The following is a 15,426-nucleotide window of genomic DNA, read 5'->3' on the forward strand; positions in this document are numbered from 1 at the left end:
TGGTGCCAAATGAAGTGCTCACTTTTGAACAAGCTGTGCTCAAAGACATCTCCAAACTGAACTTGAAAACACCGCACTGTAATATCTCTGGGAATGAGATGGCCATATTGAAATCCTTGGCGGATGACCCGCTCATAACCATCAAACAGGCAGACAAAGGGGTTCCACAGTGCTTATGAATACTAAAGACTACGAGTTGGAATGTATCAGACAACTAAGTGACAATAGATACTACACGCCCATTGCCAGTGACCCTACCACGCGCCTACAAACCACGATTACAAGCTTGGTTACCAGCGCAGAGTGCGAACAGTGGATCACTAGGAAAGAGGCAGACTTCCTGGTTAAAAAAGACCCAAGGGTACCATATTTTTATATCTTGCCCAAGATACATAAAGCAACAAGACCAGTACCAGGGAGACCCATTGTGTCAGGGATAGACTCAGTCCTGGAGCCCCTTTCGCAATTTTGTGATCACTTCCTCCAACCCCTTGTTAAAAGCATTCCCTCTTATGTCCAGGACACCACAGACGTACTACGCATTCTGGACAACATCGAGAACACAGGAGAGATTGATCTCCTGATCACCCGAGATGTAGAGGCCCTCTACACAAACATTCCTCAGAGGGCCACCCTAGAAGTGATTGAGGAAAGACTAGGCCTGGAAACTTGGAATTCAAACACTCCGCAGACCTTCATTATGGAGTGTGCCGCCCTGACTGAAAATTACTTCGAATACAGAGGCAAATACTACCACCAGACCCAAGGGACATCTATGGGCAGCACCTTTGCCCCTTCGGTGGCCTGCCTGTACATGGCCAAGTTTGAAGGGCTGCATATACACCACAAGACCAATCCCTTCAAGGATAACATCAAGATGTGGAAGCGCTTCATTGATGACATACTGATTTTGTGGAAAGGCCCACCCATGTCACATGAAGCCTTCCTAGTCTGGGTCAACTCTTTAAACCCTCACTTACGTTTCACGATGGCCTTCTCACCCAAGGAAATTGCCTTCCTTGATCTAACTATAAGACTTGAAGATGGGTCAATGAGCACCACCATGTACCGCAAACCCACTGACCGCAATAGTCTTTTACACTTTAAGAGTCACCATCCGAGGGCCTTACGTACCAATCTGCCCTTCGGACAATTTCTACGAATAAGACGCAACTGCAGTAAGGTATCTGACTATAAAAAGGAGTCCGAAATTCTCTCAAGGAACCTACTTGATAGGGGCTACCCTAGACGCGATGTCCTGAAGGCCAGGAAACGCGCCAGGAACAATAACAGAGAAGCGCTTCTAGAGAGGCAAGAAAGAGTCCCGGTTGAGAATCAACCAATTACGTGTGTAACTACATACACCCCTTTAACCACCAAGATTAGGGGCACCATCAGACGTCATTGGGATATCCTCAACACGGGGGACTTATCCCTAGAAGAACCAAGGTTCGCCTTCAAGAGATCTCAAAACCTGAAGGACATCCTAATCAGTACTAGACCTAAGTGTACCAGAAAAGAAATCCAACAAACCTTATGGCACCTACCCCCAGTGACGGGCCACTATCCTTGCGGTATGTGTGGTGTTTGTAGGTACACCATGACACTCAAGACCATCCAGCTCTCTGAGGCCTTCAAATGGGAGATCAGACACCACACTAATTGCAATACATCACATTGTATATATATGCTCAAGTGCCCCTGTGACCTACTTTACATCGGGATGACAACCCGTCCCATTAAAACGAGAATTATTGAACACCGTAGCAACTTTCGTTGCAAGAGGACCCATACCAAGATGTGCAAACATTTTGTTGAACAAAACCACGATGAAGACTCCATGAGATGGGTGGTGCTTGAAGCCAGCCCTAATTGCCCAAGTAATGTGTAGTAAGTATGGAGACACTGGGGGGTCCCAATGTCTAAATGGTAACGTTTGGCACACTTTCACATGAACCTTAATGGTTCTGTTCTGGTATAAATGTATCCCAAAGTGATAATGATTCAAACAGTTTTTCTTGTTTCAAACAATCTTTGTTTATTCTTTCTTTATCGTTCATTTAGATATCTTTCATTTCCAAGAAATTTTTAGTTATCATTTTCCATTTACCCAATGCATTTCGGGTCTATGGTGACCCTTCTTCGGGGGTCTCTAGAAAACCAAGAAAAAAGTCGCTGTCAGCCCTTAAACTTAAGTACAAGAACACATAAACATTTATGCATAATACACTGACTTCTTAAGTGAAAAAATAACTAAGCTTCACGAAATGACCTACATCATTGAACAGTATCACTGTTTATACTCAAAAACTAATGTTTAGACCAAAAAGCTAATGTTAGTTGTATGCTAGAAAATATGCCAAAACACCAAAAGCCTAAGTTAAAAAAAACATCATGAAAGAAAACCGTAATAGCTATCGTATTAGCATGTGTCCTGTTGTTAAACCAAACAGGGATTCACTTTAACAACCATTCTATTTTCTCTCGTGTTCTACCAACCATTCTGCTCGCGCTCGCGCTGTACTTACTGGAAAATGAAAATGAACAACGTTCCTCGCTAGCGTGCTCTCGACAAATCCGCTGTTACCTATCTTTCTGCATGCCGCTATTTAAAGCTATCTGAACACTAATTGGCTCAGTTCGCGATCACGTGATCGCTACATCGGACTGTTGTTAAAGTCCTTATTTTTGCTAAAAAATCTATATTCATACATTTCAATCACTGTGTGAAAAGTAACTATTCATGCAATAGATGTTAACGCATAAAAGATGGAATTACGAGGCATGTTAAATCGATCTTTTTACGTTGCGCTTTCACTCAACATAATTATATTTATGTTTGGTTCAGCTGTCATATAAACAGTATGACTCTAATACTGTGCGCTTACTGCAAGGAATTAAACAAATAGTGAAAAATTAATGAAAAATTACAAAGTAAATAAATAATGGTGTCGGCCATTTTGAATAGGGAAAGTTCTCATTCTTATTGTTATGCAGACGAGTAAGTTCGGCTTTTCATAGTCTCTTTATAAAAAGCAGGATAATTCTATCCTGTCATTCAGTCCATTTGGTTGTAGGCTACCCATTTTCTTTATCCAGAAGTATTCTGATCTTAATCTGGATTTTTGTGTGTCTTTTTCAGGGTGTTCTTTGATGACTTCCAGTATTGTAAAACGCAGTTGGGCTACGTTATGTCCTGCTTCCAGCCAATGTGTTGCCAATGTGGATTTCAGATTTTTCAGACGAATATTACTTTTATGTTCAGTTATTCTTATCTTGATTTTCCTCTCCGTCTGTCCTATATACAATTTTCCACATGGACATTTGATTCCGTAAATGACATTCTTGGTGTCACAGGTTCCTGAGTATAACAGGGTCACTTTTTTACCTGTCATAGGGTGTGTAAACAAGTTTCCTGTCATTACATTATTGCAATGGATGCAATTTTCGCATCTCTGCATGCCTTTGTGATTAGTCTCTTTTGGTTCATTCTTCTTTTTTAACAGTTCTTTCAAATTTTTTGATCTGTTGTAGGCAAACGTAATCCTGTCAGCAAAAAGTGGTTTTAAATCTGGTTCACTTGCGATAAGGACCCAATGTTTTTTCATGATGTTAACAATTTTAGCTGATTGTTGAGAATGTTTCAGGACACATACTGTTTTCTGTGTATCTCCTCAGTATGTGTCCTGAAACATTCTCAACAATCAGCTAAAATTGTTAACATCATGAAAAAACATTGGGTCCTTATCGCAAGTGAACCAGATTTAAAACCACTTTTTGCTGACAGGATTACGTTTGCCTACAACAGATCAAAAAATTTGAAAGAACTGTTAAAAAAGAAGAATGAACCAAAAGAGACTAATCACAAAGGCATGCAGAGATGCGAAAATTGCATCCATTGCAATAATGTAATGACAGGAAACTTGTTTACACACCCTATGACAGGTAAAAAAGTGACCCTGTTATACTCAGGAACCTGTGACACCAAGAATGTCATTTACGGAATCAAATGTCCATGTGGAAAATTGTATATAGGACAGACGGAGAGGAAAATCAAGATAAGAATAACTGAACATAAAAGTAATATTCGTCTGAAAAATCTGAAATCCACATTGGCAACACATTGGCTGGAAGCAGGACATAACGTAGCCCAACTGCGTTTTACAATACTGGAAGTCATCAAAGAACACCCTGAAAAAGACACACAAAAATCCAGATTAAGATCAGAATACTTCTGGATAAAGAAAATGGGTAGCCTACAACCAAATGGACTGAATGACAGGATAGAATTATCCTGCTTTTTATAAAGAGACTATGAAAAGCCGAACTTACTCGTCTGCATAACAATAAGAATGCGAACTTTCCCTATTCAAAATGGCCGACACCATTATTTATTTACTTTGTAATTTTTCATTAATTTTTCACTATTTGTTTAATTCCTTGCAGTAAGCGCACAGTATTAGAGTCATACTGTTTATATGACAGCTGAACCAAACATAAATATAATTATGTTGAGTGAAAGCGCAACGTAAAAAGATCGATTTAACATGCCTCGTAATTCCATCTTTTATGCGTTAACATCTATTGCATGAATAGTTACTTTTCACACAGTGATTGAAATGTATGAATATAGATTTTTTAGCAAAAATAAGGACTTTAACAACAGTCCGATGTAGCGATCACGTGATCGCGAACTGAGCCAATTAGTGTTCAGATAGCTTTAAATAGCGGCATGCAGAAAGATAGGTAACAGCGGATTTGTCGAGAGCACGCTAGCGAGGAACGTTGTTCATTTTCATTTTCCAGTAAGTACAGCGCGAGCGCGAGCAGAATGGTTGGTAGAACACGAGAGAAAATAGAATGGTTGTTAAAGTGAATCCCTGTTTGGTTTAACAACAGGACACATGCTAATACGATAGCTATTACGGTTTTCTTTCATGATGTTTTTTTTAACTTAGGCTTTTGGTGTTTTGGCATATTTTCTAGCATACAACTAACATTAGCTTTTTGGTCTAAACATTAGTTTTTGAGTATAAACAGTGATACTGTTCAATGATGTAGGTCATTTCGTGAAGCTTAGTTATTTTTTCACTTAAGAAGTCAGTGTATTATGCATAAATGTTTATGTGTTCTTGTACTTAAGTTTAAGGGCTGACAGCGACTTTTTTCTTGGTTTTCTAGAGACCCCCGAAGAAGGGTCACCATAGACCCGAAATGCATTGGGTAAATGGAAAATGATAACTAAAAATGTCTTGGAAATGAAAGATATCTAAATGAACGATAAAGAAAGAATAAACAAAGATTGTTTGAAACAAGAAAAACTGTTTGAATCATTATCACTTTGGGATACATTTATACCAGAACAGAACCATTAAGGTTCATGTGAAAGTGTGCCAAACGTTACCATTTAGACATTGGGACCCCCCAGTGTCTCACATGTTGCAAGTCTATAAAAAGTGTTTTTAGGCTAAAACACTAAGGCAACGGTGCACAACAACGAAAAGATTAAAGAGTCAAAAAGGAAATTGAAAAGTAAGAGTGCTAGATGGACCCTATCACGGTAAGTATGGAGACACCACACAAAGTAGCTTGTAGTCTTGGTTTAATTAGCTTAGGAGAAGCACAGCGACAGGCAGCAGGCAGAGCTATCAACTGCCAGAAGGCAACATTCTACAGCAAAAACCATGGAACATAAGAACACAGGGGTTCTAACTACAGGTGCCAGGAAGGCACAAAACAGTGAATACTACATTATCCTCTCTTCTGCAAAACAAAGGAATAAGTGTACCTACAAGAAGAAGGAGGAAAGAGAAGAGAAGAAAAGAACAGAAGAAGCAAAAGAAAAGAGGAGAGAAGTACCCAGGAAATTAGAACGAGAATAGGAGAAGGGAAAAAAGCACAACAGGTAGTGAAGGAGAAAACAGAAGGAAAAAGGGTTATCTGAACCTGGCAGGAACCTTACACACTCTATGACTCCTGCGAGGTCCTGGAACAGAAGCATCAACAACATCTCTGCCATTATCATCAATAGCAACAGTACTAGAACGTTTGTCACTTGAAACAAAGCTAGGATTGGGCTGAGAGACACCAGTGTGAGCATCATCACTACTAATTTTAACAATTCTGCAGACGTTCCACCAATCCTTATTATTTACACGTACAGCATTTCCACAGACCTTGTCAACTACAAGTGGTTGAGAGAATTTGCTCCTGCCTTTAGTGACATGAACAGGATTTTTAATCCGAACCACATCACCAACACAGATGTCATGGGCAGCAGATCTCTTCCTTTCATCAAAATAGGTTTTCTGCTTCTTCTGAGCTTCAGAGACATTGTCTCTGACCAAAACATCAATTCCATCCATAACATTCATTTTTACCCACTTGGACATCCAACCCGGACAGATTTTGGTGGAGGGTTTTCTACCCCTCAGGAGCTCAAAGGGGGAGACCCCAGTAGAAGAATGAGCTGTTGTACGATAAAACCATAACATGGAACGCACAGCATTCTCAACCACACACTTGCTAGCAATGGCCCACTGGATACAGTTGTTGAGAACGCGGTTCATCCTCTCAACGAGACCATTGGCCTGGGGGTGGTAAAGGGAACTTTTCTTATGTGTCACACCACCTTGTTTGAGAAAAGATTCAAACTCACAACTGACAAATTGGACACCATTGTCAGTCATGACAACAGAGGGAAACCCCTCTCTCAAAAAGATGTCTTTCAAAAAAGAAATTACACAAGCAGAGGAGGCTTCACTGACGAAGCGAATTTCCGGCCATTTGGAGTAGTAGTCAATGGCAACAATGGCAAAGCGAGAACAGGAGGGTAAAAGGTAAAAAGGACCGACCAGATCAACCCCAATCTTTTCCCACGCTCTTTCCGGAAGTTGAACGGGCTCCATAGGGGGAGACCTAACTTTGTGACTTTTATCAGAGGACTTACAAATGACACAGTTGTCAACCAGAGAATCAACACACACGTCCATCTGTGGCCACCAGAACACATCTCTCAACCTACGTTTGGTGAAAGTCTTCCCTAAATGCCCCTCATGTGCACCATCCACCAGACGCTTCCGCAAGCTCTCGGGAGGAATAAGCCTCGCACACCGCATGAGAATGCCATCTTCAACAGTGAGCTCATCAGCAACTTTGACAAAAGTTTGGAAAAGCCCAGTAACATTCTTTTCTTTGGGCCAACCAGACTTCAGATAGTCGACAACCTGTAGGAGAACCGCATCCTTCGAAAACTCTCTTTTCCACTCAGCCTCACTGATTGCACACATCCCTTCAAGATCCAAACCCGCAACAAAACAATCCTCAAGATCTTCATCTTTTTCAACCTCGGGGTCATTATCGGTTAAAGGAAAACAGGAAAAATAGTCGGCTCTGACATTCTTTGAGCCTGGCAGGTAAACAACCTTAAAGTCATACTGAAGAAGCTTAGTGGACAGCCTCGCAATTCTAGGAGTGTGCTCCTTAATTTTTTCCCCCGACAAAATAGAAACTAGGGGGCTGTGATCAGTGCGAATAGTGAAATGACTGCCCCAGAGATAAGGATTGAACTTCCTGACCGCCCACCAACAGGCCAAAAGCTCTTTCTCAATAACAGAGAAGTTAACTTCTGCTCCACGAAGTACCCTAGAGGCGTATGCGATGGTGTTGTCAACTTGACCATTCCTCTGAGTAAGAACAGCCCCAAGTCCGAACCCACTCGCATCAACAGTCACGACACACTCCTTGTTGGGATCGAATGGTTTGAGAATACTTTCCCCAACAAGCTGAGATTTGATCCACTTGAAAATTTCTTGGCAATTTTCATCCCAAACAAAGGGCACACTTTTCTTTAACATGTTAGTCAAAGGTTGAACCTTTGACGCGTAGTCTTTGATAAATCTCGAGTAAAATTCACTGAGACCAATGAAAGATTTTAGTCCAGATTTGTCAGCAGGTGGGGAAGCATCAACAATGGCTTTCACCAAACCAGGACGTGGTTCCACACCTGCATGAGAAACCACATGACCCAGAAATTCCATCTTTTCTTTGGAGAAAACGCATTTCTCTTTCTTTAAAACAATACCCTTTTCTTGCATGATTTCTAGGACCTGATTTAAGGAAAAGTCATGATCGTCCTTGTTTTTGCCAAAAATCAGAACATCATCCTGGAAGACAATCACTCCAGGTGTGTCCCTAAACATCTGACTCATCAACCTTTGGAAAACTGCGGCCGCTGACGCAAGGCCAAACGGCATCCTACAGTACTGAAAACTGCCAAAGGGGGATACAAATGCAGTCAGGTGTCTAGAAGATTGACTCAACACCACCTGGTGGTAAGCGGAGGCCAAGTCCAGCTTAGTGTACCACCTTGCCCCCCTGGTAAGGGACAACAAGTCCGTTATTTTAGGTAAGGGGTGTGAATCAATCCAGATGTTCTTATTGAGACTGCGCAAATCCACACAGACGCGCAAATCCCCATTCCTTTTTCTGGCGACAACAAGAGGAGACAACCACAAGGACGACTCAATGGGTTCTATGACTCCTTTTCTGCAAAGACCCATCAACTCCTTTTCTAAATCATCCCTCACGCTGAAAGGAACACTTCTCACCTTATGTTTTACAGGAATGGCACCATCCTTAACTCTAATTTCGTGGTTGAAACCCTTAATGATGCCAAGGCCACTCCCGAAGACTCTTGGGAATTTGGAAATTAAACCCTCAATATTGTCACCTGAAACAATAACAGCTAAACTCTCTACATTGTCATGAGATTCCTCAATACTGATCTGTTCTTTGGAGCCTGGTCTAAGGATCATCTTGAACAAACCCTGATGAAACCAACCCAATATGTTTAGGCCCTTCAATGAAACGTACACTTTGCCAAAAATCCTCCTCCCCCTGAACTGAATAATGTCTTCAAAAAAACCCAGGAGAGCAATTCTACGCCCTTCATAAGAAACAGGGGTCCTGTCAGGTGGAAGGAGGTTCCTTTCAGGCCAGGTTACATCAAACAATTTTTGGGTAATCATAGTTACTCTAGCTCCAGAGTCCACTAATAGGGTAATTATCTTGTCACCCACACCAAAATCTTCGAGAGGATCAACACAGTCAGATGGATCTCCAACAATGACTCCATCGTCTCGTACAACTACAACCATGTCTCTGAGGTCATCTTGGATGCCGTTCATAGAGTCGGAGTCATCATCAGTATTACCATAGGACTCTGAGACATTCCCAATGCTGTTGACGGTACCCAGACTCTGAGACTTGTTGCTGAAAGAAGAATTTCCTTGTTTAGAGATTTGGCAAATTTTTGCGAAGTGCCCAAACTTCCCACAGTTCCGACATGTACAGTTCCTGGCAGGGCAAAACTTGTTGTTTTTATTGTGAGAGGGGTTTCCACATCTATAACAAATGTCATTTCTAGAGAAAGCATTTCTCTCAAAACGCTGAGAACCAGGAGTGTTGTTTCTATCAGAACGTTGACTGCTCACCACTTTACTGTCTCTGTTCTCCTTGGTTCTAACTATCGAAACTCCCTCGTCGCATTTCTTTTCAAGTTCCTTTACTTCTTTTTTTGACAGCTCAATACTCTTTGCTACACGAATAGTCTCTTCAAGTGTGGGATTGCCCAAAGTCAGAAGCTTCTGCTGAATAGACTTATCGGAGCACTTACAAACGTATTGATCCCGAATTAATTGCTCTCGAAAGCCCTCAAATTCACATTCAGCACTTAGTTGTCTTAGGCAAGAAACGTACGTCTCAACATCCTCCCCAGATAATTGTTCTCTTTTGAAAAATTTGTGTCTTGTAACGACAAGACTAGGCTTGACATCGAAACGGATTCATCGATTGTCCACAGACAAACAGGGTCTTAACGAGGATATTCCGTGGCACTCACTTTAGAATACCCAGTTCCTTATCCAGCCCCATGTGTAACCATTCGTCCTATACACTGGTCGCATCTTTGACAGTGATCCACCTTAACAGTTATAACTTCAGTCCCCGTTGCTGACTCTACACACTATGTAACGCGACACCACACTCTATGTAACGTGTTCCACATGCCATTCATGGCTCTTAATTTGTAGGCTCACCAATCTACAACATACCGCTACGTTCTCAAACCCATGCTTGCCAGTGCATGCCCTGGGCATATCTTGTGCCCATCACAACATGGCCGCTGTGTATTTCACATACGTGAGCGGATGATTTCCAAACAGGCTGCTCCTCACACATACCAGCGGGGATTAATTATTGGTAATACGGGGCGACTCCTCCCCCCCCCCCCCCCACCCCCCCCCCCTTTACTTCCCCACCTGGCACAATAATATGTTCAAAATTAGGCACTATGAACGGAGTTCGTTCAGCGCGATGCGCCCCAGCTCACCGCTTTAAGATGGCCAACGGGGATTAATTATTGATAATACGGGGCCACTCCAACCCCCTTTACTTCCCCGCCTGGCACAATAATATGTTCAAAATTAGGCACTAAGAATGTAGTTTATCCAGCGCGATGCGCCCCAGCTCACCGCTTTAAGATGGCCACCACAGCTAGCTTCCGAACCACGTGACCTGACAGAGGAGGCGGAGACGCGCCGTCACACGCCGACCTGTCAGCATGGTTTAAATTACCCCGGCCGCCGAGCTCACACATCTACTCGAGCTCGGCGGTGAAGGGTAGGTCTGACTACGCGGACACAGGAGTATGGAGGTGAGTCCATCAGACAGGGATTTAACGGAGGGAGACAGCGTGGAGGTCTTAGACCTTCCAGCCCAACTCTGCATTGAGATATATTAACATTAGCTTTAGCAACTACCCAACTACAGGCGCTATGTTGTCCTCTGTCTCCAGCTAAACCCCTGGGCTCATCCCTGATGTTCTGTCCCGCCGACCCCTCATGTGGCATTTAATCCTTAACCATTAGGTAAGTGGGGCACGTGAGACTTCTCAATCTATGTATACCCCTTTGGGTCACAGTGTGTGTGTGTTTTTCATGCAGCCACATCATATTACAAACGGTGCCTGTCATACGATACCTGCTCAAATTTTTCACTAGATGAGCAGTCCAGTCCTCCTAAACTGCTGCATTTTTAACCTTTCTTAACTATTTTTATACTTTTGGTTTTAGCCAGCACCCTAGCACAAACCTCCTCACAGACTCAACTTTTGTGTGTGCTCCTCACTGTGCACTTGGCACACGCAATTTGCAAGGCATGCATTGGTTGTTGTACATTACCACCCAGCACCAACAGCATGCCACTATGTATATACACCCTGGCATTGACTTGACTTGTTTACATGCAGATTTGTATTTAACCATTGTCCCCCCCTTTTTTCTATGTCTAGGCATAGGAGTACCCACAGAGGTAACGAATGATACACATGACATTAGCATGTTTTCCCTTGCACTTTATTAAGGTCCTGATGAATCGCGGGTGACTAGACCCACAGCGAGAAACATGTCGACCAGCATCACCTTTAGTCTCATCTAGGGTCACCCGACCTAACCTGCTGACACCTAGTGAGCTAACCCCACTTTTTTAACTGCAGCCAGGGGACCCCCAGAATAAACTGAATTCTGGTACCCCTTGCTACATTTTAATATCCCTCACACCACTACACCTAGCCCAGCCCACACACCCCCACCTCACCATAAGGCTGTTGGAAAAAGATCTCCGCCAAAGAGCCCCTCTTTGAGGTGAGCCCGTCGGGGATTGCACCGCCTCCCCGACGAGGAGCAACCGCCGATGATGAAGCATGACATCCTTCGGGGTGTGTGAGGCAATTACATCCAACAAAATGGATGCCCCAGGATGTTACTCTAACATCTGTGGTCATGCCAGTTAACTCTTCCCTTACTCTCCATAGGAACAGCGCAGCAACCCCCCTTTTGTATTCCTAGTGCAAGATACGGACACAAGCTGTAACTGGACCTTCCACCACCCTGTGTGGTAAACCGTGTCCGTTGATCTATTGATCAACTACCTAACCTCCCTCCCTTTTTGATATAAGCTTTCAATCAATTGCCAGAAGTCGCACTTTCTTCCGTCCCAAAGGCGAGATTTTCTCAGAGCCTCGCTAGATTCTCGGCGGGGGAAAGTGTTCGTTTCCCAAGAAAGACAGGACCGCATGGTAAAGATGGTGAAATTCCTACAGTCAAAACTGTACTTTTCTGTCCGAATGTTCAAATCATTCCTTGGCATGGCTTCCTCATGCATCCAACTTATCCCCAATTGCAGATTGCACATGAGGGCTCTACAGGACGAATTAGACAAACAGTGGAAACAGGTGTCAGGGTCATTCGAGGACAAAATCCTTCTAACACCTCGCATCCAGACAGCACTGGAGTGGTGTGCTCACCCTCCAAACATATCTACGGGCCGTTCATTCCAAAACAAACTTCCGACTCTGACGCTTACAACAGATGCGTCTCTCAATGGGATGGGGAGCGCATCTCGACGGCATGTCTGTAAAAGGAAAGTGGACGGTGACTCAACGTACTTGGCATATCAATCGCCTGGAACTCTTGGCGATTTTCTTGGCCTTAAAGTCCTTCCAGAGGTTAGTGCAGGGACACACTCTGCTGGTGAGGACAGACAACACCACCAGGATGCACTACCTCAACAAGCAGGGCGGCACTAGGTCTCTCCTACTTTCACAACTGGCACAAGAAATATGGGATTGGGCGATTCAACATCAAATTCATCTCACAGCCATCCATGTGTCGGGTGTGGCTAATGTCCTGGCGGACTCACTCAGCCGGGCGTTGTCAGACAATCACGAGTGGGAACTCAACCAACCGTCGATTTCATCTTCCGGCGTTGAGGCCAGCCGCAGATGGATCTTTTCGCGACTGCTTCCAACCGGAAATGCCAACGTTTTGCAAGTCGGCATCCCCACAGAGTCGAGCGGAAATGCATTTTCGATCAATTGGTCGAACAACTTCATCTACGCTTTCCCTCCACTTCCTCTAATTCCTCGCCTGTTACACAGGATAAGGTTTCAACCTTGCCACATCATCCTGATGGCACCCAAATGGCCGAGACGTCCATGGTTCATGGACCTGCTCCTATTTTCACAGTCCGACCCGATACCGCTTCATCCTCTACCTCACCACCTCACGATGAAGCAGGGACAAATCTGTCACCCGGATCCGGCATACCTCCAACTCCATGCCTGGAACCTGAATACAATGAATTTGCACGTCTGAATATCGACGACGACTGCAGAGAGGTGTTAGAGCGCGCTCGCGCTCCATCCACCATTAAAACCTATCAATTAAAGTGGAAGCGTTTCTGTGTCTGATGCCGCACTAAAGATTTGGACCCCATGACTGCAAAACCTGAACAGATCTTGCCTTTCTTTTTATCCCTGGCGAGATCAGGACTTTCACACTCAACTCAAGTGTTTCTGGCTGCGATTTCCCGCTTCCGTCATGATGGTTCTACATCTCTGTTTCTCGCGAATCATTAAGCCATTTTACAAGGGCCTTTTTAGGATGTCTCCACCTATGCGTCGCCCTTCACCTGCTTGGCGCTTAAATTTGGTCTTGTCTCAACTGCTTCAACCTCCATTTGAGCCTATCCACTCTGCAAGTCTAAAATTTCTCACATGGAAAGTTGCTCTCTTGCTCGTCTTGACATCCTCGAGGCGTGTCGGTGACATCCAGGCATTTACCATACAGCCTCCTTTTCTACAAATATCCAATGAGGCTGTGACATTGCGAACTAATCCTAAGTTCATCCCGAAGGTTCCCAGTGACTTTCATCTCAACGAACCTGTAATCCCGAAGACTTTCTTCCCTGCTCCGCAAACTCCAGCTGAGCGGTCATTGCACTCATTGGATGTGAAACGTTGTCGCAAATTTTACATTCAGCGAACTGCAACTGTCAAAGTCAGATCAATTGTTTGTGGCGTATGGCCCAATTTGCAAAGGACAACCTGTTACCAAACAGACCATAACCAGGTAGATATCCTCTACCATATCCTTTTGTCACCAACGGGCTGGGAAGCCCCTTCCTGCTCCAGTTCGTGCTCACTCAACTAGAGCGGTGTCTACTTCTGCAGCCCTTTTTGCGGGGGTACCCTTGAGGCAGATCTGCAGAGCTGCTACTTGGTCGAGCAGCCAAACTTTTACAAAACACTACTGCCTGCAATCAACCGACGCCGCGGATGCGGCAGTAGGTCAAGCGGTGCTGCGGAATCTTTTCCAATAAAGGTGAGCCTCTGTTGCTACCCTCCTCCAGTCATAAAGGTTTTTTCTAATAATATTTTGGTATTTATTGCATATTGACTGATATATTAACCTTACTTGCTTTGGTATATCACCTTTATGACTTCTGTTATGATTTATTGCTTACGACTCATATTCAAGCATGTGAATCTATGAATGACACCCCTAATACTGGAGAAGGACAAAAGTTACTTACCTGTAAACTGTGGTTCTCCAGTATTGGTGTCTTTCATAGATTCACATGCGACCCTCCCATCCTCCCCTCAGAGGCTCTCTTCTACTCAGGCACTTTTACTTACTTTGTGCTACGAAAATCTGAGAACTTGGTTCTAGAGGAGGCTACAGCCTGATTGGCTGGAATGTGATCCAACACATAATGACACTAATATGCTACTAAAGTGAGTTCTCCCTTAGGCTTTTCAATGGGCCTATTATGTTCTATGGTACTTTTAAAAAATTTACATTTTATTACATTATATGTATGTATATTTTTATTTATGATATTTTTCATGTATACATGCATATGTTACTGCTATTTTATGTACCGTGGGACTCCCACTTCGACGACGGGGAATATTCAAGCATGTGAAACTATGAAAGACACCAATACTGGAGAACCACAGTTTACAGGTAAGTAACTTTTGTTCTTATGCAGTATTGCTACTGCCTAGAACATACAGCAACCCCTCCACACATACCACCCAGGCAGCGTCCAATGTCTACAGAACAACTCAAACAAGAAGTTCTGTCACTTCTACAAAAAGACGTAATACAAATAGTTCCTTTACAAGAACCAGGAACAGGTGTTTACTCGCTGTATTTTCTAATTCCCAAGAAGGACGGGACACTAAGACCAATTCTCGACCTCAGGCCCCTCAATCAGTATATACAATCAGATCATTTTCATATGATCACTTTACAACAAGTGCTCCCACTGCTGCAACAGGGCGATTTTCTTACAACACTAGACCTAAAGAACGCCTACTTCCACATTCCTATACATCCTGCTCACAGAAAGTATCTAGGGTTTGTACTGAAAGGACAACACTATCAGTACAAAGTCCTTCCATTTGTAATGACAACGGCACCACGAGTATTCACAAAGTGCCTAGCAGTAGTAGCAGCACATCTCAGGAGACAACAAATACATGTCTTCCCTTATCTAGACGATTGGCTCATATTAGCCAAG

The 15,426-nt window shown here is 43.4% G+C and overlaps 2 protein-coding genes across 2 annotated transcripts in view; both read left to right on the plus strand.

Annotated features, from left to right (window-relative positions):
- The window catches only part of ZC3H15 (zinc finger CCCH-type containing 15), a 283,862-nt gene that overhangs the window by 219,420 nt on the left and 49,016 nt on the right, over positions 1-15,426 (plus strand). The gene's annotated exons all lie outside the window — the stretch shown is intronic.
- LOC147730688 (uncharacterized) lies at positions 176-6,399 on the plus strand. Its single transcript, XM_086958425.1, has 2 exons — positions 176-1,880; positions 5,429-6,399. Exons 1-2 carry the CDS (start codon positions 176-178, stop codon positions 5,464-5,466), a joined length of 1,743 nt encoding a protein of 580 aa, XP_086814551.1. The 3' UTR covers positions 5,467-6,399.

The sequence above is a fragment of the Lissotriton vulgaris genome, chromosome 2_1 (genome assembly GCF_964263255.1).
Source record: "Lissotriton vulgaris chromosome 2_1, aLisVul1.2, whole genome shotgun sequence".
NCBI classification, from domain to species: domain Eukaryota; kingdom Metazoa; phylum Chordata; class Amphibia; order Caudata; family Salamandridae; genus Lissotriton; species Lissotriton vulgaris.